The sequence below is a fragment of the Dendropsophus ebraccatus genome, chromosome 14, assembly GCF_027789765.1.
Source record: "Dendropsophus ebraccatus isolate aDenEbr1 chromosome 14, aDenEbr1.pat, whole genome shotgun sequence".
Taxonomy (NCBI): domain Eukaryota; kingdom Metazoa; phylum Chordata; class Amphibia; order Anura; family Hylidae; genus Dendropsophus; species Dendropsophus ebraccatus.
In genome coordinates this window covers 37,832,540-37,859,168 of record NC_091467.1, presented here as the reverse complement: position 1 = coordinate 37,859,168, position 26,629 = coordinate 37,832,540, and the positions used below count along the sequence as shown (strand labels likewise).

At 47.1% G+C, this 26,629-nt stretch overlaps 1 protein-coding gene across 2 annotated transcripts; it reads right to left on the bottom strand.

Moving 5' to 3' along the window:
• Positions 1-1,712: 1,712 nt before the first annotated feature.
• On the bottom strand, positions 1,713-26,139 carry JPT1 (Jupiter microtubule associated homolog 1). Of its 2 annotated transcripts, none has more exons than XM_069952084.1 (5): positions 25,910-26,139; positions 5,910-6,061; positions 4,425-4,507; positions 3,865-3,883; positions 1,713-2,033 (listed from the first exon to the last, which is right to left on the bottom strand). In XM_069952084.1, exons 1-5 carry the CDS (start codon positions 25,951-25,953, stop codon positions 1,933-1,935), a joined length of 399 nt encoding a protein of 132 aa, XP_069808185.1. In that variant the 5' UTR covers positions 25,954-26,139; the 3' UTR covers positions 1,713-1,932. The 2 variants fall into 2 exon arrangements, with proteins under 2 accessions (XP_069808185.1, XP_069808187.1); XM_069952086.1 differs by lacking the exon at positions 25,910-26,139 and adding an exon at positions 7,806-7,992.
• Positions 26,140-26,629: the final 490 nt, after the last annotated feature.

Below are 26,629 nucleotides of genomic sequence, written 5' to 3'. Positions count from 1 at the left end.
GCACGGTGACCACCATTACTTTTTACAGTAATGGCGGTCGGTGCCGTCCTCGGACAGCACCGACCGCCATTTTTTTCCGGGTCATCGAGTCACCGATGACCCGGAAAGGTTCCGATCGCCGCTATTGGCCGATCTGAATTGATCAGCCTATAGCGGCGATCGTAAGCACGGGGGGGGGGGGGGGGGTGTTAACCACCCCCTGTGCCGAGAAGCTATGATGGCCTGCTATGATTTATAGCAGGCCATCTTCCCCGATCGCTGTGTGTGAACACGCAGCGATCGGGGAAACATCGGGCGTAAATTTACGCCCTGATGCGCCAAGTACCAGGTCGTGAGGGCGTAAGTTTACGCCCGATGTCGTTAAGGGGTTAAGGGCCTTAAGGGCCATAATCTAATTACACAGGGCATATTAGCAGATTTCACTGCAAAACTTGCAGTGCGAAGTCTGCTGCAGGTGTGTGAATGCACCCTTAAAAGTGCCTCACAGCACCCCAGTTGGGAGCTGCTTTAAACTGTCGCAGTGTTATCTTGCACAGCGAAAGTTTCTTGTGCAGGTGTGTGTACATGAGGTTGCATGTAAAGTATAGAAACACCAGATGAACAGCCATGTGATTTTGCATGAAGGGGTTAAAGGATGTGTCAAGAGCTCCATTTACTGTATTCACATTCTACTTTCCTGTAAAGCCAACACAGAATGCTTCAGTTCATCTGGTCAAAGGACCAGACTGTTGCCATAGAAAGCTCTCTTGTCCATCTCTTGGGGGCACAAGGCTTTCAAGGTGGTTAGACTACCCACATTCTGACCCCCCACCCCCAAACTGCTTGTACCTTCAGATAGCTGCTTTTAATACAAGATCTGTCCTGGGGTCTGTTAGGCAGGTGATGCAGTTTATGTCCTAAACTTTTAAGCTTGCAGCTCTGAGTCAAACTGGCCTGGCCTAGAGCCTCCCCACCCTCTTCATCATTAGAAATGCCCCTAGAACATTTTCTCCTTTCTGAACAATACACAGGTGCCTTAATCTAGCCCATGTGCCATACTGACACAGGTGATGAATAGTACATTATCTGCCTGGAGCATTCCTAATGATGAAGAGCGCGGGGAGAAGAAACAGAGGGTGTGCAAGTCTAATGCATACACAATCTAGGCCACTGCAATTGCAAGCGTTGGAACAGCTATCAACGCTGAAGACTGGTCCATGATCAGTCCTGCACAATCCTGTTTACTTCCAATACATCTGTTGTGGGCAGAGGAACCTACTTAAAAGATTCCAGCACAAGCTACTTGAAGCAGATATCTACCAGCTTCCAAGTGCCAAGAGCCTGTCACCTCACTTCTGCACTGCCAGAGGGAAGGCCTGATGCAATTCCAAGGTAGTCGAGGATTCCAAGCAATTGAGAGGTTCTATAGCTGCCATCCAGTAAAGGCTAGTTGATAACACACTGCATTAAAGAGGTTAACCAAAGAGCAGAAAAGGTCCTACCCATTCTGCTGCCTGGCACTGCACTCCTTTTGGCCAGCTTGGATGATAATATACCACCATCATGTCTCATCTAAACTGTTTGACATGTTGTGCAGTCAAGGTCACAGTGCCAAGAACCCTACTTAGTCCTGACCCAGCCTCGTACCAGGAGCCTGTCTTCCAATGAGTCGAACTAAACACCAAGGGAAGCTAGGAGTGAAGTGTAACAGGAAGAGCTTACACATGATTAAATAAGTGCATTTAAATATTCTCTTTATTATGCGAAACATTAATAAAACAAACATTGCTACTAGAAAAACATCCATGCGCTTCCAGTAGTTCTAGGAAAATGGAGAAATACATAACAGTTTGTACAAAAGTGCTTAAACCAAGGAAAGATTTACAGTCATACATTGGAGGGGGGGGGGGGGGGGGGGGCTGGAAAAAAAAAAAAAATTAGTGGTTGAACAGTTTAACCCAGGACCAGACTGGACTTTCCTCCAGGAGGGTTTCTTCTGCTGGGTACAGACACAGGTGCAGCTTCTCCAGAAGCTTCTTTTGCAGGCTCTGTTTCTGCAGAGACAGGACACATTTTTAGTTGTCGAAATCTTTAAAGAGTCACTGTTATAACTTCAAAATCTAACAGTAGATTTCGGTGTTTAGTCTTTCAACAAGCTTAAGTCTTAAAATCTGCCTTCAGGAGACTAGACCTGGATTTCTGGCAAGTTCAGCTTTAACAGACCCTGGAAATGAACATTTCTGCTTTAGGTTTGCCATAACTTTATTCCTCACCCCCAACCCCATCTATGGAGTCATAGATCAAAAAAATCCAAATTTTTAAAGTGGTGTTAGGATTTACTCTGTTCATTGTGTTGTATACTTTACATGTTACCTGTATCCCTCAGATTGGTTTAATACCTTCTACAGAGCTGTACTGGGAATTGTAACAGCCTATAGTTTATTGGTACCATGCGTTTGTGTGCTTAACCCTTAGAGGACCGGGCCAATTTCAATTTTTGCATCTTCATTTTTCCCTCCTTGTGCTTAAAAGGCCATAGCACTTGCATTTTTTTTTACCTAGAAACCACCTTTTTCCACCTTTTTTTGCGCCACTAATTGTAGTTTGCAATGACAGGCTGAATTTTTTCATAAAGTACACTGCGACACCAGAAAAAAAAAAAAAAAATTCAAAGTGTGGTGAAATTGGGAAAAAAAAAAACAAATGCATTTTTATTTGGGGTTTTTCATTTTTATGTTGTTCACCCTGGGGTAAAACTGACTTGTTATATATGTTCCTCAAGTAGTTACAGTTACAACGATATGTAACATGTATAACTTTCATTGTATCTGATGGCCTGTAAAAAATTCAAACCATTGTTAACATATATGTTCCCAGGCTTATAGCGCTCCTTTTAGCCTTTGGTCTATGGGGCTGTATGAGGTGTCATTTTACGCCATGATGTCTTCTTTCTATCGGTACCTTGATTGCACATATGCGACTGATCACTTTTTATTACAATTTTTCTGGATTTGATGGGACCAAAAATAAGCAATTTAGCACTTTTGAGATTTTTTTTTTTTTGCACTTACACCATTTACTGTGCGAGATCAAGTATATGATTAATAGTTTGGAAGATTACGCAAGCGGTGATACCAAACATGTTTATTTATAACATGGGAAAAGTGGTGGGGGTGATTCAGACTTTTATTAGGGGAGGGAGCTTTATTAAAAACACTTTATTTTTACTTTTACACTTGTACTAGAAGTCTCTCATGGCGGCTTCTAGTATAAGTGCACTGATCTCTCATACAGATCTATGCTGCATAGATCGATGAGATTGTAGGCACATCGATTGCTTCCGGCTGCTGCAGCCGGAAGCAATAGAGTGCCGAGCCGGGATCAGCCGATGCCGACCCCGGACGAGGTAAGATGTGGATCGCTCCTCCCCACTAGACACCAGGGAATGGCTGCATCAAGTAATCGGATGCAGCTGTCAACTTTGACAGCTGCATCTGATTACTGTATTAGCAGGCATGGCGATCGGACTGTGCCCGCTAATAGCCACAGTCCCGGGCTACGAGCAGCACCCGGGACCACGGCGGCCGTGCTCTGAACCACTGTGGTCCCGGGTGCTGCTCGTAGCCCGGGACCGCGGCTATTAGCGGCCCTGCTCTGCTTGTCTCCAGTGCCGGAATAAGCTTATGGTCTGACTGCAGCTGCTGAAACTATGGTAAGGCAGTGTTTAGCAAGTCTTTCCGGTGCCACTGATAATTGGCATGAATGGTTCGCTGTAAGCTCTATAACTGCCACAAAAATAATCACTCATAAATGGCTATGGGGTTATTAGCAGAACAGTTGTATAAGAATGCAACAGAAGACAATCATGAGGGGTATTATACTCACCGGGTACTTCTGCTTCACCCTAGAAGAACACAAATTGAGATTAGGTTTTTACTGAATGCCCTTTGTAAATCCTACAAGTACTAAGCACATTTGAGAACTCTTAACCTAGTGCTTTTGTTTGTTCAAGGGTAACCATTTACAGTATTTACTGTAAGGTAATTCAGAGATTGAGAGGCACTTATTCCCTTTATTATCTGGCACTAGGTCACGTCATGAGCCTTTCAGTACCCGTGTTTAGACCCAAGTGTGGGCATGCCAGTCATTACAACCACCAAACGAGTGGGAAGCCCAAAGCACAGACCATATCACAGGGACCAAGCAACAAAAGCTTATTTTCCATCCTGGAAGCACATATGGATACATGGAAGGCAACGTGTCTTTTAGATGTCACAGCTAACCATGCCAGCAATTTAGAACTTAAATTTAAAAAATTTAATCTTTTAGCTGCATTTTATTTGGGGGGGGGGGGGGGGGGGGGAAGTTGGCTACAGCTAATCTTCAGCTAAGACTTCAGAGAAGTCTATATTTCCAAAGTTGCATTGTACAAGTTTGATACTAACCGTATGTTCTGCTGCATCACTGTATTCCTCCTGTGTACATGTTGTGTGGCCATCATCTACACAAGTTGCACTTTCCGAAAGCCCTAGAAGACATAGAACATCTTTATTATACACTGCAGGTCAGTAGAAGCAAAGTGTGAGGAGTGCAGAGCAGAATGTACTGACTGAAGTGAAGACTTGAGCCATAAATGTGTGCAATTTTATTGGTTATTTTTTCATAAAATATACAACAAAAAATTTTTTTGCACTAATGTGGTTTACCATGCAAGATCAGGAATGTGATGATTTAAAAAAAAATTATTTCTTTCCATAATAAAATACAAGACTAATTTAGAATTTATTTTTTTACATATTTGTAGTCTCCCTTCTGGCAATACCATGATTGCTAAAGACCAATGCAGTACATATGTACTGCATTGCTCTCTGAACTCAATTGCTACAGGCATGCCTAGCATTGACCACTAAAGCCTTATTCCCACGTTCTATGTTTTACACGTAATGTGGACATGGAAGGCCTGTAAGGGAGGCCCCCCAGTGTAAACCAAAAAGGAAGGGACTAGGTCCATGTTGTATGCGCCCAGGAAGTGCAGCATGGCATAGAGCAAAGAAACAGTGTGATTGCAGTGTACTACACCCGTGAGGTCCTGGGGGTTGTTTGTGGGATAGTAGAAGCCAAAAAGATTCCCTTTAACCCTTTGCACCACAATCTTATTAAGTTTTATATCCATAATTTAGAAATAGTTTTGTTATTTTTTTCCCCATAATGTAACAGCCTGCAAATAAAAAGTTACTAAGAGGTAACAGGGCAGTTACCTCTAAGGCCCAATTATATGCAGTTCCTTATGAGGGTAAATTATTCAGACCTCCCAGACACGCAAGAGGCCCAGAGGAGCCAGGGAAGCAATGGGGACCTGACAGGACTGGGCAGCAGCTCCAACAGCTGAGACTGACCCAGCCAGGATGCCAGTAAGCATGGAGCCTGTACCAATAACCCCAGTCCCATGACAAATCCAGATAACTGTTCCTCCTCAATAAAGGGAAGTGGCAGTGGGTTTACTAGGACCTGACTCCTCCAAAGAATCAATTACCAGAGCAATAGATGGGTACTGGGGTCTGGGAGGTCCGGAGAATAGTTTACCTTAACAAGAAAGTGGACATATTTGTGCTTAAATTTTTTTTTTTAAACCTCTTAAGTTCTTTAGGACATTAGTTACATTAGTCTATGAGATGCCATTACACTTAAAAGTTTTAGCAAGTTTTGCCTCCTACCTAATTTTATATACCTCTGTTAGCTACACTATCTCTTTGCATGACTTTCACCACCACCTTTACATCTCTTGTAAACCATAATTGCTTCCTGCTTTTGACTTATAGTCTAGTTCCTTTTAATATGGCATTTTGGCATAATATGCCATTGAAGTGTCAATGTAGCACAGTCCGCTCCCCACTTTGTCAGTGAAAGTAAGGCTCCACAGGTTTCTTTACCTGGCTCAGATGCACAGGACGTTTGCACTGGCTCATTGTCTGGTATGCCAAATATGTTGGAAGCCATCTTGTGTCGTCTAACAGGTTGTTGCTGCTTTGAACCATCAAGACCGAAAGAGAAACTGGAACCACCACCAGGAGGCCTCAGAACCCTTCAAAAAAAAATTTACTATGTTAACCAATAGGGATGTGAAGCTGTGAGGAAGCACATGCAAGGCAGTCACTGCAGTGACAGCTGTATTCTGTATCCAATTTAGAGATCCCAACTTGACCATTAACACGGCTAGGCTGCTGTCCCCACAATGAGATACATCACTGCAAGGAGACTTGTGAAGATTAGGTGTTACTACAGAGATGGGCAGAGCAGTGCAGTTAGGGGCCAGGGAACCAGACAGGCTAATTTGGATATTACATTAATATACAACTCAGGTACATCGCTTTAGGTTTTTTACCTGAATGGATCAGCACCGGGATACTGGTGGCATGGTCTATTCCTGAGCACTGGCCCGACATGATGCAATGGGTACGGGCCCACTGGTCCACCAGTGTGATGAAACACCCTCTCCTCTGACACGGTTCCATAGATTGTAATGGAGCCACATCAGAGGAGAGGGGAACCTGCAGATAGTTTCCCCCCAGACTAGCCCTTTAAAAAATAAAATAAAGTCTCTCTTCAAAACACATTGACTGGAAGCAATAAGTGGCCACATTGCCCCTATGCTGCCACCAATGGCAATCAGGAACAGCAGGGCTGTACAAGCCCTGCCCTGGCACAGTACATAATCCCTGGCAATACATGTCTCTCCTACAGCATGTTATCTTTATCAATTGTACAACAGGGACACACTGTATGATCAGGCCTCAGGTTATATACTGACATTTACCAGACTTGTCAGGATAAAAACCTCACTGTTGCTGTATTACTATGGTTCCTGCATTTCTTATCTGGTCTAATATAAACCTTCTCACACTATACAGAATTACTTAGGTAATGCATTGAGGTCCTATATGGACACAAATCACAGCTCTGCAGTGTGCTATATTATATAATCTCTTCTGTACAGCTTTTATTAGGATGCTTTCCCACAAACCGCTTTACTGCTGCTTGTTCTTTGGGCAGTACCCAGGTCCAGCCATGCTTGTAAGCTGCACATGTGACACATGTACATTTCTTTTGTTAAATCCTCTCTGGGTACACAGCAGCTGAGCCGCCTCACCCTTCATAACTAGGGCACAAATGTGGACTACTCATTGCCTTCACTATGGGGGGGAAGGAACCAAGACCCCAGCTGACAGCAGCTTTAAGATTCCTAGTGGTAACCCCACCCAGAAAGAAAAATGTACTGTATGTGTGAGCCAGACACAAGGGACAATGAGTCACCCAGTGCACAGTCACACATGGCATCTCCCACATCAGCTACATTAGACCAGAGGAGTCAGCCCCATGGCATCAATAGACAAAGTAGAAAAGGTGGGGCTGCCTGAACACTATAGCAGTGAGTGGCATCTACTGCAGAGGATACAGGCTGCAGTCAGCTCCATGCTGTACAGTGGATGGAAAGCGTTTCAATAAAGCAACAGCCCCTTCTGGGCAGCAGGGTGAGGCTCACAGCTACCGGTCCCTGGAATAGCAGTCAGATATGTAAACCAGGAGCCCATAGACAACAATGTGACCGAGAGAAGAGGGTCCAACCTACCCCCCGCCCTTCTTACCCACTCACCCTAGAGCTTTAACAACTCAACGAGATCAACCATTGAAACAAGATTACATTGCTGCTGTCCACACCCATCTACACAGCAAGCCAACACCGTCAAGAGACTCGAGATAACGTGCAAAGCAGCTTCGTGCTGGCACTTGTAGTACACCCCAATACGTCTCTACCCGGATAGTATTACCTAGAGCTGTTACGGCCCTCGGGGTCAAGACCCTGAAATGTAGAAGTCGTTGTCATCTCGTCTACAGACAGCTACTATCAACCGTAACGAACCGTTACCGCATTTATATTAAGGGACACGCCCCTGATGGTTTCTTATTGGTCGCTTCAAACTCTCCCTCTGATTGGCTGAATGCTGCACAGACGGCTGGCGGTTACTGCTGTCATTGTTATATCAGCGCCGGATTTCTGCGCAATGTCCCGCCTACTGACACAAACCCACCAATCAAAGAAGGAGCCGGTATACGCTGCATTCGCCTATTGGTTAATACGCTCGTCTATTATTTATATATTTTTTTCAGTCTTTCTTTGTGAGGAAATGCTGATGTTCCCCGGCATAGTGAGGTCACGGGAAGTAGCAGTAATCCCTGAAAAATTCTCTGGGTGGGGTGACGGATAATGTCTCGTATGAGTTGTTCATTAGCAATGCGGTACATGCTGCACAGCATGATGTGGAGGAGTTTATAGACTATGGGGATGTGTGTCAGGGCAAGGAACACGACCCTGGAAGCTGGGAGGGGAGGTTTATGGCGCTAGTCTCTTTGTTGCCCATAGCAACCACTCAGCTTTCATTGTACCAGAGTAATAGGATAAAAGGAGAGCTGAGCTGCGATTGGTTTCCATGGACAGCAAAGAGAATCTTACAAGAATGGCTGAACAATTTTTCCCACAGTGCACCCTGTGACTCATGCCCACTCACCCTCATGCCTGGACAGCTGTAGGGTCTCCAGACTGCAGGGAGCAACAGCTGGATGCCATGGTAGATTTTAAAGCGAATGTGCCATCAGGTACACCCATTTAAGGTTGTTCTATAAATTGAGTGGTGCAGGGATGCTGGTGGCGTGGTCCTTTTTTTCAACCACAGGGCTCAGGTCTATTCCCGAGCACCAGCCCGGTCTGAAGCACTGGAGGCGGGCCTGCTGGTCCCTAGTGTGACAAAATCCCCTCCCCTCTGCGACGCAGCTCCATTGATTGTAATGGTGCCACGTCACAGAGGGGAGGGGGTTTCGTCACACGGCGGGCCGGCCTCCAGTGCTTCAGGCCAGTGCTGTGTGGGGGGAACGGGCTGCAGTTCTAAAAAAGGGTCGAGCCACCAGCATCCCCCCCACACTGGTCTATTCATATAAAAAAAAACTTAAAGTGATGTACCTGATGGTATATTTGCTTTAACCCCTAGACGACCCTGGGCGTACCTGTACCTCCAGTGGTCACTAGGGAAGTTCAAAGCAGGGCCGCTCTGAACCGCCGTGATCCCATGTGGTATATATAGCCCGGGACCGCAGCTATTAGCAGGCACTGCGATCTAATTAAGTATTTAGATGTAGCTGTCAAAGTTTACAGCTGCATCTGAATACTTATTGCAGCCCTTCCCTGGTGGTCTAGTGGATGGATCACCCCCGCGACGCGATGGCGGAGGGGTGATCCCTGCATCCGGCACTGGCAGGGGACTGCATCTTAATGGCGCTGATCCCAGCTCGGCACTCTATTGCTTTCGGCTGCAGCAGCCAAAAGCAGTAGAGTGCCTATCTCATTGATCTATGCAGTATTACTATACTGCATAGATCTCAATGAGAGATTAATGTGGCTATGCTAGAAGTCCCACAAGTGTAAAAAAAAAAAAACCTCCCCTATAAAAAAAAGTTTGAATCACCCCCCTTTTCCCACGTTATAAATAAACATGTTTGGTATCGCCACGTGCGTAATCACCCAAACTATTAATTTATTTCATTCCTGATCTCGCACGGTAAACAGTGTAAGCGCACAAAATCCTAAAGTGCAAAATTGCGCATTTTTGGTTGCATCAAATCCAGAAAAATTGTAATAAAAAGCGATCAAAAAGTCCCATATGCGCAATCAAGGTATCGATAGAAAGTACATTTCATGGCACAAAAAATGACACCTCACACAGTTTCATAGACCAAAGGATAAAAGCGCTATAAGCCTGGGAATAGAGCGATTTTAATGAACATATATTTGTTAACAATGGTTAATTAATGGAATTTTTTAAAAGCCAGCAGATAAAATAAAAGTTATACATGTTACATATCGTTGTAATGACTTGAGGAACATATATAACAAGTCAGTTTTACCCCATGGCAAACGGCGTAAAACAAACAAAAAATCTTTTTTTTTTTTTTTTTTCTCAATTTCACCACACATTGGATTTTTTTCTGCTTTTGCAGTGTACTTTATGGCATAATACAATTAGTGGTGCAAAAAAAAAAAGGGCTCATGTGGGTTTCTAGGTGAAAAAATGCAAGTGCTATGGCCTTTTAAGCACGAGGAGGAAAAAAACGAAAACGCAAAAATTTAAATTGGCCTGGTCCTCTAAGAGTTAAAGGGAAATGCTAAATAGGTATGTGACCAGGACAGAAGGCAAAATACCCCCACTTATACTGATGCGTTTTTGCAGCCTTGGGCTCAAATAAAAGCAAATCCAACTTTTTCCCACTCATTTTGCACTCAGTGTCCCATAATGACAAAGTGATAACAGCATGTTAGAAATCTTTGCTTATATACTGGTTAGGAAAAATTTAAATTTTGCATTGACATAAGAATTCAGATTCTTTATAAAGTACAGTGATTGCCAGTGATTCCGGCCTCTGGTCTTCTTGGGTATAAGGCCACAAGGATTATATACCTGCATTTGGGGAATTTCTGCCATTCTTTGCAGATCTCCTGAAGCTCTGATAACTTTGAGGGTGAATGGGGGCTGTCAGTGGATGCCAATGTCACATCTCTCCACAGATGTTCAATTGGATTTAAGGGTACAAACCCACACACTGTATACACAGCAGATACACAACAAATACGCAGCAAATACCCAGCAGATTTGTTGGTACAGATTTGATGCTGTGTTCAGTTATTTAGATCTAATCTACTGCGTATTTGCTGCGTATCGCAGCAGTAAATACGCTGCTTATACGGTGTGTGGGTTTATACCCTAAAGGAGATTTCCGGGCAAAGGTAAAAATCCAGGTAGGGCTGGAGGTGGTGGGAGCATAATAATGAAGTGATTTTTACTAGATGAGCAAATTTACTGTACAACTGAAGCAAATCGCTTCATTAGCTCGGCAATCTGCTTATCAGCCTGCTGCCCTTGAAGTCTCTGCTGCTCCACCCAGGGTGCCTGGAAAGCTTTTCCAAGAACCCTGGGTGGAGCAGCATGGACGTTAAAAGCAGCAGGCTGATAAGCAGATTGCCGAGCTAATGAAGTGATTTGCTTTGTTTGTACTGTAAATTCACTCATCGCTAATACTCACCCATCCCAATGCCCACACAGCTTCAGGATGCGTCTGCAGTCACTGACTTGCTGAACAGTTCAGCCTTCCCTCTACTCTGATAATCTCCTGTCATAGCTGCTGAAAAACACCCCCACAACAGTAGTGTAGCAATAGGGAGCACAACAGTCGCAACTGTGACCAGGCCGATTCACTAGAAGGACCTCCTGGCCCCTTCATCACCTGCTATCAGCCTACAGTTCTCCTGAATTGTTAAAATGAACAAACAACCTGAAGGGCGAGTGAGTTGGCCCCAATATCTTACAGCTCCCCGACACTGTGCCCATCAGTTTTCAGCAGGTAAATTCAAAATCTTGCAGCTCAGGCACAAGTGCTTGATTGGCAGCCTGAGTGCCTGGCTCTGCATTAAGTTTCCATTGCTCAGACTGCCAATCAAGCGTGAGTGGCTGGGAAGAGAGCAGAGGCAATGTAACTACATGCCGCTGCGGCTCTGCTCTAATGCCAAGTTGCTGGCGCAGAAACAGACAATTGGGACTGCCGGGCAGCCATAAAGTACTATTCCAACTCACTTTCCCTCAGGGAGATGAATGGTTGCCTTCGAAATATACAGGGAACTGAAAGGAGCAAGAGTACAGGCTGCACTCCCTCTATGTAATTGTATCAGCATAATTAGTTGAAAAGTCAGGTGCTGGCAGAAGTAAGTACCCTCTTCCCGTGTAATGCAAACAACATTCAGAACCAAACAGAAAAGGCCAGAGCAACAGAGCAGTGCTGGAACTGGGATAGTGAGCATTACCAAGTGGACATAGCCACAGACTGAGAAGCAATGATTAGAGGGCAGAGTGGCACAGTGCATTAAAGGCAAGTGGCACAGTACTTTAGGGAAATGGTAGCACAGTAAACTAGATGGGATATTGACGCAGTATATTAGGAGAACAGTTACACGATATAGAAAAGGGAACAGTGGCACAGTTAACTAGAAGGGGTAGTGGCACAGTACATGACGATACAGAGGCACAGTACTTTAGAGAGACATTGCAACCATACACTAGAGGGAGCAGTGGCACAGTACAATAGATGGGACAGTCGCACAGTACATAATTACATAATAAGATTGAAAAAAAGACACATGCCCATCAAGTTCAACCAAGGGAGGGAAGGGGGATGGATGATGAATACATTCTATATGTATACTGTGGACATGTCACTGGCAAAGTGCTCGAGGGGATGTACATCTCACCCAGGTTAATACGTGGCGTGAGATGGTGAGTCCAGGAGGCATCTGTGCTCAGCAGTGTTATACTGCTGAGCTATTATTTATTATTGCCGGGCCTGGACTTACATGGAATGGCAGGTAGGTTTTTGGTAGTGGGACTTGCCATTCCCTTCCCCCCGATCCAGGTAAGGTGTTGGGGTCAGGTGTCTCTGACCCTAATCAGCCTGACAAGGTAAAAGCCCTGCAGAGGATCCAGTGTTTGCTCTCAGCCAGGGGTGAACAGCCTGCATGCTGATTCTCCTGGGAGCAAGGAATACAGACGCTGCTGGAGCATATATATACCCTGCGGTATCCAGGTGAAAGACGCACTGTTTGTCTAGTGTCAGATAGGTGAAGAAACCTGTTAGTAAGCGCCCAGACGGGCAAGACCTTTTTGTTTGTTTTATTCTTAAAGCACGGTGCTGCTGTGTTTTGTTTGGTGGACTGTTTATGCTGCAAATAAACGCCAAGCTGTTATTTTACAAGTCCAACTCTGCTGTAAACTGTGTCCAAACACACCATCCCCCGGGAAGATCCCTACAATACATATTATTTCGTTGAAAGAACTTGCTTGATTGAACCCTTGTCTTTTTAGGGGGTTTTACCTAGAACATCTTTTCAACATTTTTGTAGGGGCCATTTATATATTTTAAGCAAATCTGTACCCACAATCTGCCCCCAGCCGCTTGTACCTTCAGATAGCTGCTTTTAATCCAAGCTCTGTCCTAAAGTCCGTTCAGCAGATGATGGAGTTATTGTCCTAAAAACAGCTTTTAAACTAGCGTTGTCGTGTCAAACTGGCGTGGCCTAGAACACCTGTGCTCTAGGCCTGCGCTGCCTCTCTGTTCTTTCTCCCTGCCCTCCTCGTTATTAGGAACGCCCCGGGTGGGATTCCTCTTCCCTGTCCTGTTAGTTTTACGGCTTGCTACAGTGCATGTGCAGGAGTTTGAAAACTCTGAAGAGGAGGAATCCTTCCCGGGGGCGTTCCTGATGACAAGGAGGATGGGACGGGATGCTCTAGGCCACACCAATTTGACACGGCGCAGCTAGTTTAAATTTTTTTTTTTTAGGACAATAACTGCATCACCTGCCGAATGGACCCCAGGACAGAGCTTAGATTAAAAGCAGCTATCTGACAGTACAAGTGGTTTTGGGGGGTAGATTGTGAGTACAGATTCTATGTTTCTGTCTTGAGAGTTCATACTGTATTAACAATATAATGCAGGCCTTAGAAGCAGCTTATTGACTTTATGTTTTGTTCTGTAGTCTATTATCTAAAAGTACACCCAAATCCTTCCCTACCAGTGACTCTCCCAGTTTAACTATCCCTAGGACATATGATGCATGCAAGTTATTAAAACCCACATGCATAATTTTACATTATCCATGTTGAACCTCATTTTTCAAGTGGATGCCCAAACACTTAGGTAGAGATTTATCAAACTGGTGTAAAGTAGAATTTTCTCAGTTGCCCCTAGCAACCAATCAGATTCAGACTTTCATTTTCCAAAGAATCTGTAAGGAATGAAAAGTGGAATTTGATTGGTTGCTAGGGGCAACTGAACATCTGCATATCTTCCAGAGACTGTACATACTGCAAAGCTTAGTGTCATCTGCAAAGATAGAAACATTGCTGTTAATTCCATCCCCATACCATTAACAAAGAAGTTAACAAAAGTGGGCCCAGCTCTAAACCTTGGAGTACACCACATAACCGGGGAAACCTTGGTGTACATCATTAACCTTGGCCTACATCAAGCAATAATCTATTCATCTCTCCATCTCTTTTACCCAATGATCTAACTCCTCCTGCTGTCCTCTTTCTATATATCAGAGCCGTCTATCCTTCTATCAGAGGCTCCCTGGACGATCTTTTTTCAGCATGGTTCAGCCGACATCGTGCATAATGGCTGATCATTGCCTTTTAACACTAGCTATTACACCAAGCTTTTATCGGCTAAATACAGCCGATAATCGCTTGGTGTAATAGGGTCTTTATTGATCACAGTTGGTGCTGAGATCTGCTGCAATCCCAAGATACAACCGGGGGACTATGGAGTAGTGATGTCACGATACCAGAATTTTGAGTTCGATACCAATACTTGATTTTTTAGTTCGATACTCAATACCAGTTCGATACCTCGAAAAAAAATACAACCCCCCCCTTATAAGATCAGCACCCTCCTCTCCTGACATCCTCTGTGCTGTTGTGACGTCCCCTATAGATCAGCACACTCCTCTCCTGACATCCTCTGTGCTGCTGTGACCTCCCCATAGATCAGCACACTCCTCTCCTGACATCCTCTGTGCTGCTGTGACCTCCTCTATAGATCAGCACACTCCTTTCCTGACATCCTCTGTGCTGCTGTGACCTCTCATAAGATCAGCACACTCCTTCCTCTCCTGACATCCTCTGTGCTGCTGTGACCTCCCCTATAGATCACCACCCTCCTCTCCTGACATCCTCTGTGCTGCTGGGACGCTGGGACCTCCCCTATAAGATCAGACCCCTCCTCTCCTGACATCCTCTGTGCTGCTGTGACCTCCTCTATCGATCAGCACACTCCTTTCCTGACATCCTCTGTGCTGTTGTGACGTCCCCTATAGATCAGCACCCTCCTCTCCTGACATCCTCTGTGCTGCTGTGTCCTCCCCTATAAGATCAGCCCCCCTCCTCTCCTGACATCCTCTGTGCTGCTGTGACCTCCTCTATAGATCAGCACACTCCTTTCCTGACATCCTCTGTGCTGTTGTGACGTCCCCTATAGATCAGCACACTCCTCTCCTGACATCCTCTGTGCTGCTGTGACCTCCCCATAGATCAGCACACTCCTCTCCTGACATCCTCTGTGCTGCTGTGACCTCCCCATAGATCAGCACCCTCCTCTCCTGACATCCTCTGTGCTGCTGTGACCTCCCCATAGATCAGCACACTCCTCTCCTGACATCCTCTGTGCTGCTGTGACCTCCCCATAGATCAGCACACTCCTCTCCTGACATCCTCTGTGCTGCTGTGACCTCCTCTATAGATCAGCACACTCCTTTCCTGACATCCTCTGTGCTGCTGTGACCTCTCATAAGATCAGCACACTCCTTCCTCTCCTGACATCCTCTGTGCTGCTGTGACCTCCCCTATAGATCACCACCCTCCTCTCCTGACATCCTCTGTGCTGCTGGGACGCTGGGACCTCCCCTATAAGATCAGACCCCTCCTCTCCTGACATCCTCTGTGCTGCTGTGACCTCTATCGATCAGCACACTCCTCTCCTGACATCCTCTGTGCTGCTGTGACCTCCCCTATCGATCAGCACACTCCTCTCCTGACATCCTCTGTGCTGCTGTGACCTCCCCTATAAGATCAGCACCCTCATCTCCTGACATTCTTTGTGCTGCTGTGACCTCTCCTATAAGATCAGCCCCCTCCTCTCTTGACATCCTCTGTGCTGCTGTGACCTCCCTATAAGATCAGCCCCCTCCTCTCCTGACATTCTCTGTGCTGCTGTGACGCTGTGACCTCCCCTATAAGATCAGCCCCCTCCTCTCCTGACATCCTCTGTGCTGCTGTGACCTCCCCTATAAGATCAGCCCCCTCCTCTCCTGACATCCTCTGTGCAGCAAGGGACCAAACATTGTGTTTATTGGGGACAGCATGGGGTGGGGGGGGCAGTAGTGGGCAGATTGACGGGGGGGATCCAGGTTGGGTGAACAGTCCAGGGCCCAGGGTACATTTAATCCGCCACTGAGTACAGACTACAACCCCCACACTGCAGGGAGCTGGTGAAGGCTGCCAGGTCTGGACAGACAAGAGAGGGTTACTCTGCCTGGCAGGTCAGTTCCTGTCAGAGGGCAGGGGTTTAAGGGCAGGAATGTTAGGGGCACACTAGAGGGCAGGGATGTGGGGGGGGGGGCACACCAGAGGGCAGGGATGTGGGGGGGGGCACACCAGAGGGCAGGGATGTGGGGGGCACACCAGAGGGCAGGGATGTGGGGGGGGGGGCACACCAGAGGGCAGGGATGTGGGGGGGGGGGGCACACCAGAGGGCAGGGATGTGGGGGGGGGGGGCACACTGGAGGGCAGGGATGTGGGGGGGGCACACCAGAGGGCAGGGATGTGGGGGGGGGGCACACCAGAGGGCAGGGATGTTTGCAATGTCTGCACACATCCCCTGCTCTCACTCACTGCGGTACCACTCAAAGCATGAGGCTTGTCAAAGCAGAGGGGAGGGGGGATTTGTAAAGGGAGTTTAAGGTGGAACAGACAGCCTGAACCTTGGCCAGCAGGAAGATTAACCTTTGCTGCTGGCCAAGATTCAGGCGGTCTGTTCCACCTTAAATTAGCTCCCTTTACAAATCCCCCCTCCCCTCAGCTCCGGGAAGCTCCCAGCTGTCAGGTCTCCGTTCCTCCGTGCATATTCATGTGTGCACACTCAGGGGGACAGGAGGCTGAGATGTGACGGGCTGCAGGTCATTAGCAGCGGGGGGTCTGTTACACATAGTAGCCGACCCCCACTGCTTCTGGAGAGGCTCAGGATGGGTCAGAGGCCGCTGTCAGTTGTGACAGCGGCATCTGCACAGTTATATAGCCGGCACATGCGATCGCTGTGTGCCGGCTATAACTTCTCACTGCAGTGAGCGGAGGAAGGGGCGGGCGGAGGAGGAGGAAGGGGCGGGCGGAGGAGGAGGAAGTGACGCCAGGGGGCAGGGGGCAGCACACAGAGAACATGGCCGGCGCTTAGCTAGCCGCCGGCCATGTTCACTGCTCTATACTTTATATTAAGCTGCGTTATTAGGCAGCTTAATATAAAGTATCGATACCAGGAAATCCTGGTACCGAATCGTTTTTTTGCCCGAAATATCGATAGTAGTATCGATATTTCGGTGCATCGTGCATCCCTACTATGGAGTGTGCACCAGTGTGTTTCAACCACCAGATGGCTGAACATCCAACTCTGTTGCTCAAGACTCTAAGGGCCACATGTATCATCCGGCGAATGGATGATTTTCGGCGGAAAGTGCCGATTTGCGTCTTTTTTTTAAGCAAAAATGGCGGATTTGCGAATAAAATATTCGCAAATCGGCACTTTCCGCCGACTACGCCAGGGGGCGGAAAGGGGGCGGAGAGTGGGCGGAACGGAGGGCGCGGACTCAGAGTCCGCGCGATTTATCATCCGTTCCGCCAAAATGTACGCCGAAAACCTACTCCAGTCCTCAGCTGGCGTAGGTTTTCGGCGGTGCGCAACGGCGCGCACGGGATTTATGTAGAGGCAGTCCGCCTCTACATAAATCTCCGTAGCACCGGAGCTGCGGGGGCATTTTTACGTCCGGCGTAAAAAACGCCGGACTTAAAGGAGAAGTCCGGCCAAAATTAATTTTTGATATGTTGTTACTTATGAAAAGTTATACAAATTTCTAATGTACATTAATTATGGGAAATGCACATATAGGGCTATTTCCCTTAATTTAGTAGATCAGGAAGTGTTAGAAATATCTCTGAAGAAGTGACGTCACGACCCAGGGTGTAATTCCTATGGAGTGTCCAGCAGGGGGCGCTCTCTATATAGAAGTCTATGGGACTTTATTGTTTCTATGGGTTTCTATGTAATGTAATGTAATGTAGTGTACAGTGCTTTATTGAATGAATATATCTATGGAATACTTTGGGGAGCAAGTGTCCTTGCTCCCCAAAGTATTGCATAAATGTATTCATTCAATACATTCAATACACAGTAAGCCCGCCGATCCGCCGCATTTCCGCCGAATTTCCGCCGCATTCCCGCCGATCCGCCACACGCTGATCCGCCGCATTCCCGCCGATCCAGACCATATACATTGAACTACAGCTCCCATCATCTGCTTCTAGTATGAACAGGTGATGGGAGCTGTAGTTGGGTAATGGATATGACATGCCGCCGGGCGCCGGGGGGAGCCGCTCAGTACACAGGAGCTCTCCCCCCTCCTCCTCCTCCTTCCGTGATAACTTCCGCCTATACCAATGCTGACTCCTTGCCTGGCCGCCGCTCTCCGCTCACATATACCGGCTCCCGGCATCAGCGCGGACACCAGGATGCATCGGGAGCCGGTATATGAGAGCGGAGAGCGGCGGCCAGGCAGGGAGTCAGCATTGGTATAGGCGGAAGTTATCACGGAAGGAGGAGGAGGAGGGGGGAGAGCTGCTGTGTACTGAGCGGCTCCCCCTGCGCCCGGCGGCATGTCATATCCATTACCCAACTACAGCTCCCATCACCTGTTCATACTAGAAGCAGATGATGGGAGCTGTAGTTCAATGTATATGGTCCGGATCGGCGGGAATGCGGCGGATCAGCGTGTGGCGGATCGGCGGGAATGCGGCGGAAATTCGGCGGAAATGCGGCGGATCGGCGGGCTTACTGTGTATTGAATGTATTGAATGAATACATTTATGCAATACTTTGGGGAGCAAGGACACTTGCTCCCCAAAGTATTCCATAGATGTATTCATTCAATAAAGCACTGTACACTACATTACATTACATAGAAACCCATAGAAACAATAAAGTCCCATAGACTTCTATATAGAGAGCGCCCCCTGCTGGACACTCCATAGGAATTACACCCTGGGTCGTGACGTCACTTCTTCAGAGATATTTCTAACACTTCCTGATCTACTAAATTAAGGGAAATAGCCCTATATGTGCATTTCCCATAATTAATGTACATTAGAAATTTGTATAACTTTTCATAAATAACAACATATCAAAAATTAATTTTGGCCGGACTTCTCCTTTAATAAATGCCTCCCTAAGGGTATGTGCACACTGAGGAAAACACGCAGAGGACTTGCGGTGGATTCAACTGCTCGTCCCCCTGCGCTCCCGCTTAACTTTCCGCCTGTGCCGTAGACTCCATTCTATGGTCAGGCAGATTCTGCCGTCCTCCCAAAGAATGAACAGGCGGAGAGTGAAGCAGGAGCGCGCAGGGACGAGCAATGGAATCCAGTGCACGTCCTCTACGTGTTTTCCTCAGTGTGCACATACCCTCATAAAATGAATGACTAAGGCCTTATTCACACGTCCCGTAAGGTTGATGTAATTGCGGATCCGTAATCGGGGTTCAACTTAGAGCACATTAATTTCTATTGGGCTATTCACACAGTCCATTTTAATTTTGATCTGTAATCCATTCTGTAATAAAAATAAAACATGCTTTAGTGCGGATTGTGATTGTGCTATGGATTACCAATAGAAGTCTTTAAAAAAAAAAAAAAAAAAAATTATGCTTTTATTACCTTTTCAGTAAAATGAGAAAGAAAGTTACAGAAAGGAGAAGGGGAGGGAGAAGTTTAAGAGTAGTAGCAATCAGTAAAGATACATTAGCCATGTAAACATATGACATTTAGATTCCATTTTATTATACAAATTAGGAACACAGATTACTATGTTCTATTTGAATTATTTGAGTATCACAATACCTGAACAAAAGAGGGGGGGGGGAGACCTGGGCACCCAGTGTGGGGGGTGGGGGGTGGAGAGATTCACATCATGGGAACATAATGGTCAGATCAGGAGTTAGCTGTGTTTAATATGCAATGGGTCTTCCCCAGCTACTTCCTGCTCCAAGTACCAGGTAGTAGAATGAAAGCATTGTTTCAATTTGTTCCTGATATGAAGGGGAAGAATAGGGATGAATCTTTCCCAGGTGTGGAAGAACTTCTGCACCCTCTTTACTTTAAAGTGACACTGTCACCCCCATTATTCATTTTTCAATCTTTAAAGATGTGTGTAACCCGCAAATAGCTCTCTGCATACCTTTTTGTATTTTTTTTTTTCATGAGGCGGGTTGCTGAGAAATTATAACTTTGCTGAGTGTCTTCTAGCGCCACTGGGCGGGGCTTAGTCCCTGAAGCGCCACATAGCCCCGCCCAGTACATCGCCGTTGACCCCGCCCCCTTTGGCGCGTCATATCTTCCGGCCGACGCTCACAGTCTTGAGTACTCCAGGACGTCGGTGACGTGCGCGTCCACATCCCCCTGCGTCCGTCAAGTGATGCGCAGGCGCAGAAGGTGACCACCGGGTCACCCACATCCTGCGGATTATACCAGCCGCACAGTCCCTTGCTGTTCCGAACGCTCCTGAGCCCTCGCTGTGGCTGTGAATCTCCTCACAGCCAGCAGCGAGGCGCGGAGATGCGGAGGTTCTTTTCGGCGCATGCGCAGTGCAAGGTGGACGCCGCAGTGCGTCTGCGAACTATCTCTGCACCTCGCTGCTGGCTGTGAGGAGATTCACAGCCGCAGCGAGGGCTCAGGAGCGTTCGGAACGGCGAGGGACTGTGCGGCTGGTATAATCAGCAGGATGTGGGTGACCCGGTGGTCACTTTCTGCGCCTGCGCGGCACTTGACGGACGCAGGGGGATGTGGACGCGCACGTCACCGACGTCCTGGAGTACTCAAGACTGTGAGCGTCGGCCGGGAGATATGACGTACCAAAGTGGGCGGGGTCAACGGCGATGTACTGGGCGGGGCTATGTGGCGCTTCAGGGACTAAGCCCCGCCCAGTGGCGCTAGAAGACACTCAGCAAAGTTATAATTTCTCAGCAACCCGCCTCATGAAAAAAAAAACTACAAAAAAGTATGCAGAGAGCTATTTGCGGGTTACACACATCTTTAAAGATTGAAAAGTGAATAATGGGGGTGACAGTGTCACTTTAAGAAGGGAGGATTCTATCCAGTCCATACGGAAGAGGTATACAATTTTCTCCAAAAAGAGTTGCATGGTGGGCGGAGCAGTTGATATCCAGCAGCTTAAAATGGTTTTGCAAGCTGCTGCAGATACGTAGAACAGCATCTTCTTCTTATCCCGCACTAGTCATGTGGAGGAGTTGTACCGAAGAGACACCATTGAGGTGTGAGGGTGCACATAAGGTGGAGATGAGTGGAGAGGAAGGTTTTTATCTGGTTCCAGGATGTTTGGATATGTTGGCAGGACCACAGGCAGTGAAGAAGGTCGGTGTGAGGGGCACCACACTTGGGGCAGGTATGATCCGTGGTGTTGCCACTAAGCGAGCCTGTGTGGGGATATGTGGGCTCTATGAGCTATTTTGTATGACATCTCCCACAGTCGACCACTGTGATCTTGGGTACTACCGAAGTATAGTTTGAAATGCCCGACTTTACACTTTCGTAGGTCAGCCACTGGTAGTATTTGGTGATCTGCTTATCTTCCAACTGCGTGGTGGTGTTCAGGTTTAAGAAGGGGTCTTGCTTTTGGTGAAAATTGGGGTTGTTTGTCAGTGGTAATAATTGAGAGTGCTGGGGGTTAAGGGAAAGAATATGTCTGCTTTTGGTCCAAGTTCTCCACGCTGTATGGAGGAGTGGGTTTTGCTTTGCTTCCAAGGGAAGATCAAAATGAGAGGAGTGAAGGAAATTAGTGAGGGAAATGTCCGGGGGGAATTGTTGGCCAGGGCCGGCCTTAGGGTAAATGGCGCCCTGTGCCAAACCTTTTTTTCGGCGCCCCCCCCCCCCCCCCCACACACACACACACAGCTATAGGCTGGGTTCACACTATGTATATTTGAGGCTGTATTTGGTCCTCATGTCAGGTCCTCATAGCAACCAAAACCAGGAGTGGATTGAAAACACAGAAAGGATCTGTTCACACAATGTTGAAATTGAGTGGATGGCCGCCATATAACAGTAAATAACGGCCATTATTTCAATACCACAGCCGTTGTTTTAAAATAACAGCAAATATTTGCCATTAAATGATGGCCATCCACTCAATTACAACATTATGTGAACAGAGCCTTTCTGTGTTTTCAATCCACTCCTGGTTTTGGTTGCTATACAGCCTCACAAATACAGCCTCAAATATACATAGTGTGAACCCAGCCTTAAAGTAACATAATGCTTCCTGCCCTCCAGACAACACCCATCCCCCCCGCCATGCATACAACTACCTTACCCCTCAGCCATACACACAACTACTCTGCCCCCCAGCCATAAATGCAACTACCCCTCCGCCATTCACACATCTACCCCCTCCAGCCATATACACAACAACCAACCCTTCCAGCCATACACACAATTATCACCCCCAGCCCCCCACACAAATACCACACTTAGCCCCCAAACAACTACCACCCCCAGCTCCCCAAACTACCACCCCAGCCCCCCACACAGCTACCCACAAATACACATAGACACACACAGCACATGTAGACACACACAGCACACATAGACACATACATACACACAGCACATGCAGACACACACATAAGCCTCCACGCCAAGGGTCTATTCATACAAGGGCAGGTACACTAAGGATTTTCTGCAGCAGGTTTGAGTGCAGAAAATCTGCAGTCTATCAGCAAAGTGGAAAGGAAACTTAAAGGGCTGATATGGTTCCCAGGAGCGCTGTATAAAGCTCCTGCAGAAGCCGTGGCATGTACCGGCCACGGCTACTGCAAAAGCTTTATACCAGAGAAAAACACGTTTTATTCCCTTGGTGCGTGACAGGCAGAGGCAGGGAGGTAGTCACCTGGGTGGCTCACCGTCTGTGTCTAGTCACCACTCTCTGCCTGTCAGCACGCTCTGAGGGATGATTGACCGGCAGAGAGGTATGTTACTGGCCTCTCCAGCCTCCGCCCAGATGACTACCTTCCCGCTTCTGCCAGTTGTGCCCTTGGGGAATAGAACTCATTTTTCTCCAGTATAAAGCTTCTGCAGCAACTGCGGCCGGTATGTCCTGCGACTGCTGCAGGAGCTTCATACAGCGCTCCTGGGAACCATATCAGCCCAATTGGGCTGATTGGTTCCCTTTAAATGGTTCCCTTTAAATGTCTTCTTCTATGTACACACAGACACATGACAGAGCTATGTACACACACACACGACAGAGCTATGTACACACACACACACACACACACACACGACAGAGCTATATACACACACACACACACACATGACAGAGCTATGTATACACACACACACACATGACAGAGCTATGTACACACACACACATGACAGAGCTATGTACACACACAGACACGACAGAGCTATGTACACACACACACACGACAGAACTATGTACACACACACACACGACAGAGCTATATATACACACACACCTACATGACAGAGCTATGTATACACACACACACACACATGACAGAGCTATGTACACACACACACACACATGACAGAGCTATGTACACACAGACACATGACAGAGCTATGTACACACACACACACGACAGAGCTATGTACACACACACACGACAGAGCTATGTATACACACACACACACACACACGACAGAGCTATATACACACACACACACACACATGACAGAGCTATGTATACACACACACACACATGACAGAGCTATGTACACACACACACATGACAGAGCTATGTACACACACAGACACATGACAGAGCTATGTACACACACACACACGACAGAGCTATGTACACACACACACACGACAGAACTATGTACACACACACACACGACAGAGCTATATATACACACACACCTACATGACAGAGCTATGTATACACACACACACACACATGACAGAGCTATGTACACACACACACACACATGACAGAGCTATGTACACACAGACACATGACAGAGCTATGTACACACACACACACGACAGAGCTATGTACACACACACACGACAGAGCTATGTATACACACACATGACAGAGCTATGTACACACACACACACGACAGAGCTATGTATACACACACACACACACACACATGACAGAGCTATGTACACACACACATGAAAGAGCTATGTACACACAGACACATGACAGAGCTATGTACACACAGACGTGACAGAGCTATGTACACACACACACACACATGACAGAGCTATGTACACACACACATGACAGAGCTATGTACACACACACATGACAGAGCTATGTATACACACACACACACACGACAGAGCTATGTACACACACACACACACATGACAGAGCTATGTACACACACACACACATGACAGAGCTATGCACACACACACACACACACACACACATGACAGAGCTATGTACACACACACACACACACACACATGACAGAGCTATGTACACACACACACACACACATGACAGAGCTATGTACACACACACACACACATGACAGAGCTATGTACACACACACACACACATGACAGAGCTATGTACACACACACACATGACAGAGCTATGTACACACACACACACACATGACAGAGCTATGTACACACACACACACACACACATGACAGAGCTATGTACACACACACACACACACATGACAGAGCTATGTACACACACACACACACACATGACAGAGCTATGTACACACACACACACACACACACATGACAGAGCTATGTACACACACACACATGACAGAGCTATGTACACACACACACATGACAGAGCTATGTACACACACACACATGACAGAGCTATGTACACACAGACACATGACAGAGCTATGTACACACAGACACATGACAGAGCTATGTACACACACACACACACATGACAGAGCTATGTACACACACACACATGACAGAGCTATGTACACACACACACGACAGAGCTATGTATACACACACATGACAGAGCTATGTACACACAGACACACAACAGAGCTATGTACACACACACACACGACAGAGCTATGTACACACACACACATGACAGAGCTATGTATACACACACATGACAGAGCTATGTACACACACACATGACAGAGCTATGTACACACACACACGACAGAGCTATGTACACACACACACGACAGAGCTATGTACACACACACACACGACAGAGCTATGTACACACACACACGACAGAGCTATGTACACACACACACACATGACAGAGCTATGTACACACACACACATGACAGAGCTATGTATACACACACACACACGACAGAGCTATGTACACACACACACACACACGACAGAGCTATGTACACACACACACACATGACAGAGCTATGTACACACACACACACACACATGACAGAGCTATGTACACACACACACACACATGACAGAGCTATGTACACACACACGACAGAGCTATGTACACACACACACACAGAGCTATGTACACACACACATGACAGAGCTATGTACACACACACACACACACACACGACAGAGCTATGTACACACACACACACACACACACACAGAGCTATGTACACACACACATGACAGAGCTATGTACACACACACACACACACACACACACAGAGCTATGTACACACACACACATGACAGAGCTATGTACACACACACACACACACACACACACACACACACAGAGCTATGTACACACACACATGACAGAGCTATGTACACACACACACAGAGCTATGTACACACACACACACACATGACAGAGCTATGTACACACACACACACACACACACACACAGAGCTATGTACACACACACACATGACAGAGCTATGTACACACACACACACACACAGAGCTATGTACACACACACACACACACACACACACACAGACAGGCCCATCACACAGACATTCACAGACACTTACTTTTCATGCTGGCCTCCAGGCTCCAGGCCTGCACTTATCTCCATCTTCCTCTCCTCATGACTCTGCAGCCTGCAGGCCTTCCCCCTTACCTTCTGCACGGACTGCAGAGCTGTATAAAGGAGGGGGCAGACATCACTGCAGGGGGAGGGGGACCAGGACAGAGAAGAGGGGGCCCACAGCTCTTCACTGGATCTTCTGTGGTATGTCCAGCCTGGGAGCTGCTGAGAGGGAGGGGGGGCATCCACGGAGAGTGCAGGAGGGGGAGGGGGGATGGAGCCGGTCTCTTCCCTCTGTCTGGCAGCTGCTGGAGCCTCCTCAATCCAGCAGGGGCCCTCAGCAAGCCCACCAGGCATAAAAGAGGGCGGGCGGCCAGCTGGAAGGGCGCTCCAGCAGACAGGCAGCACATCTAACGTCCATAGATGTGCAGTGCAGCTCTCTATCTGCCAGAGCGCCCCCTAGCTGGCCGGGAGTGAGGCAACCTGTGCAATTGCACAGGTCGCACACCCCAAAGGCCGGCCCTGTTGTTGGCCAAGTGTGGAGTCCGTATAGACCGAGGATTGTGTTATCCAGTCCCCTATTATTCTTAATTGTGCTGCTAGGTTACATAGCAAGATATTGGGGAAGTTGATGCCTCCGTGTGACTTGCGTTTTTGGAGTATATGAAGTCCTATCCTGGGTCTTTTGCGGTTCCATATAAATGAGCGGAAATGAGCGTTAATG

Coding starts and splice junctions, on each gene's coding strand:
- JPT1 (XM_069952086.1), bottom strand. CDS start 7,861: ATGACAACGACTTCTACATTTCAGGGTCTTGACCCCGAGGGCCGTAAC. Junction 6,062..7,805: donor GAGGGCCGTAACAGCTCTAG/GTAATACTATCC, acceptor TTTTTTTTGAAG/GGTTCTGAGGCCTCCTGGTG. Junction 4,508..5,909: donor GTCCTGTGCATCTGAGCCAG/GTAAAGAAACCT, acceptor TATGTCTTCTAG/GGCTTTCGGAAAGTGCAACT.